The 967-nt window shown below is 35.5% G+C and overlaps 1 protein-coding gene across 1 annotated transcript in view; it reads left to right on the top strand.

Annotated features, from left to right (window-relative positions):
• Positions 1-396, top strand: part of CDK1 (cyclin dependent kinase 1) — a 7,824-nt gene extending 7,428 nt beyond the window's left edge. The window contains exon 7 of the mRNA XM_009637011.2: positions 108-396. Coding sequence (XP_009635306.1) covers positions 108-221 — 114 coding nt within the window. The 3' untranslated portion in view covers positions 222-396. The remainder of the gene's footprint in view (positions 1-107) is intronic.
• Positions 397-967: the final 571 nt, after the last annotated feature.

The raw sequence follows: 967 nt of genomic DNA, 5'->3' as shown, positions 1-967 counted from the left end.
AAGTTATCTTTATGGTTACTTGATTATTACTGTGGTTAAGTATTTATTTAACATTATTTTAGTTCCCATTTCATGAGGGAGTAAATGTGTTTCCTATTTTCTTCCAGAAAATGTTAATTTATGATCCTGCAAAAAGAATTTCTGGCAAAATGGCTTTGAACCATCCATATTTTGATGACTTGGATAAATCTACTCTTCCTGCTAATCTGATTAAGAAATAACAGACCTTTGGACTAAATAAACCAGAGTGAAAAGGAATTGTGATTACTTTTACTATTGAGTCTGTCTGTAATGTGTATGTCTGTCTTTCTGCTCTAAAACTGTGGCTGTGTTTAGTTTGTTTTGGTTTAAGTGTTATCTACATGTAAATATTAACCTGTTAGTGCTGAGTTCAAATACAATGCAAATATTGCTGCCATTAATGCAGTGAAATTTCTATAAATAAAGCTTTAAATCCAATGAAGGACTGTACTTCTTTTTCCAGCCTATGGGTGTTCTACAAAAGGACTCTGTTTTCTTTGGAGTGTGCTGGTAAGGTACCACTTTTCTAAAGCAAGCGGGTAACCTAAGGTACTGAATTGCTGTTCTTGATCTCATAGGAAGATATAATGGGCAATTCCTCTGAAGTTTGAGTTGTTCCAGTACAGTATCAGTTTAAAATTTTACTTGTCCTTTGGCACATCGATTGCCATGATCATGAGATACTTTGAGCTGAAGAATTGCAGATTACTACTTAAGCCAAGTAGACGGCCAAACTTGTTTTAGGGTTTGAGGTTTTAAAGGTATTTGCAAATCAGCAGGTGGAAAAATCTTTGCTCTGTATGCTTTTCTGTTATCTTGAAGGCCCAAGAGTTTATCTAGACAGCAGCACGTGAACTTGTGAGTTGCATAGTTCCAGCTCCTGGACCAGTTAAGGTATGTTATCTAAAATTTTACATGGACTCTCTCCATACCAGTGTGTAACTGC

This window comes from Egretta garzetta, unplaced genomic scaffold (genome assembly GCF_000687185.1).
Source record: "Egretta garzetta isolate BGI_Z169 unplaced genomic scaffold, ASM68718v1 scaffold204, whole genome shotgun sequence".
Lineage (NCBI taxonomy): Eukaryota > Metazoa > Chordata > Aves > Pelecaniformes > Ardeidae > Egretta > Egretta garzetta.
The sequence above is the reverse complement of the archived record's forward strand: the minus strand, read 5'-3'. Positions and strand labels throughout refer to the sequence as shown.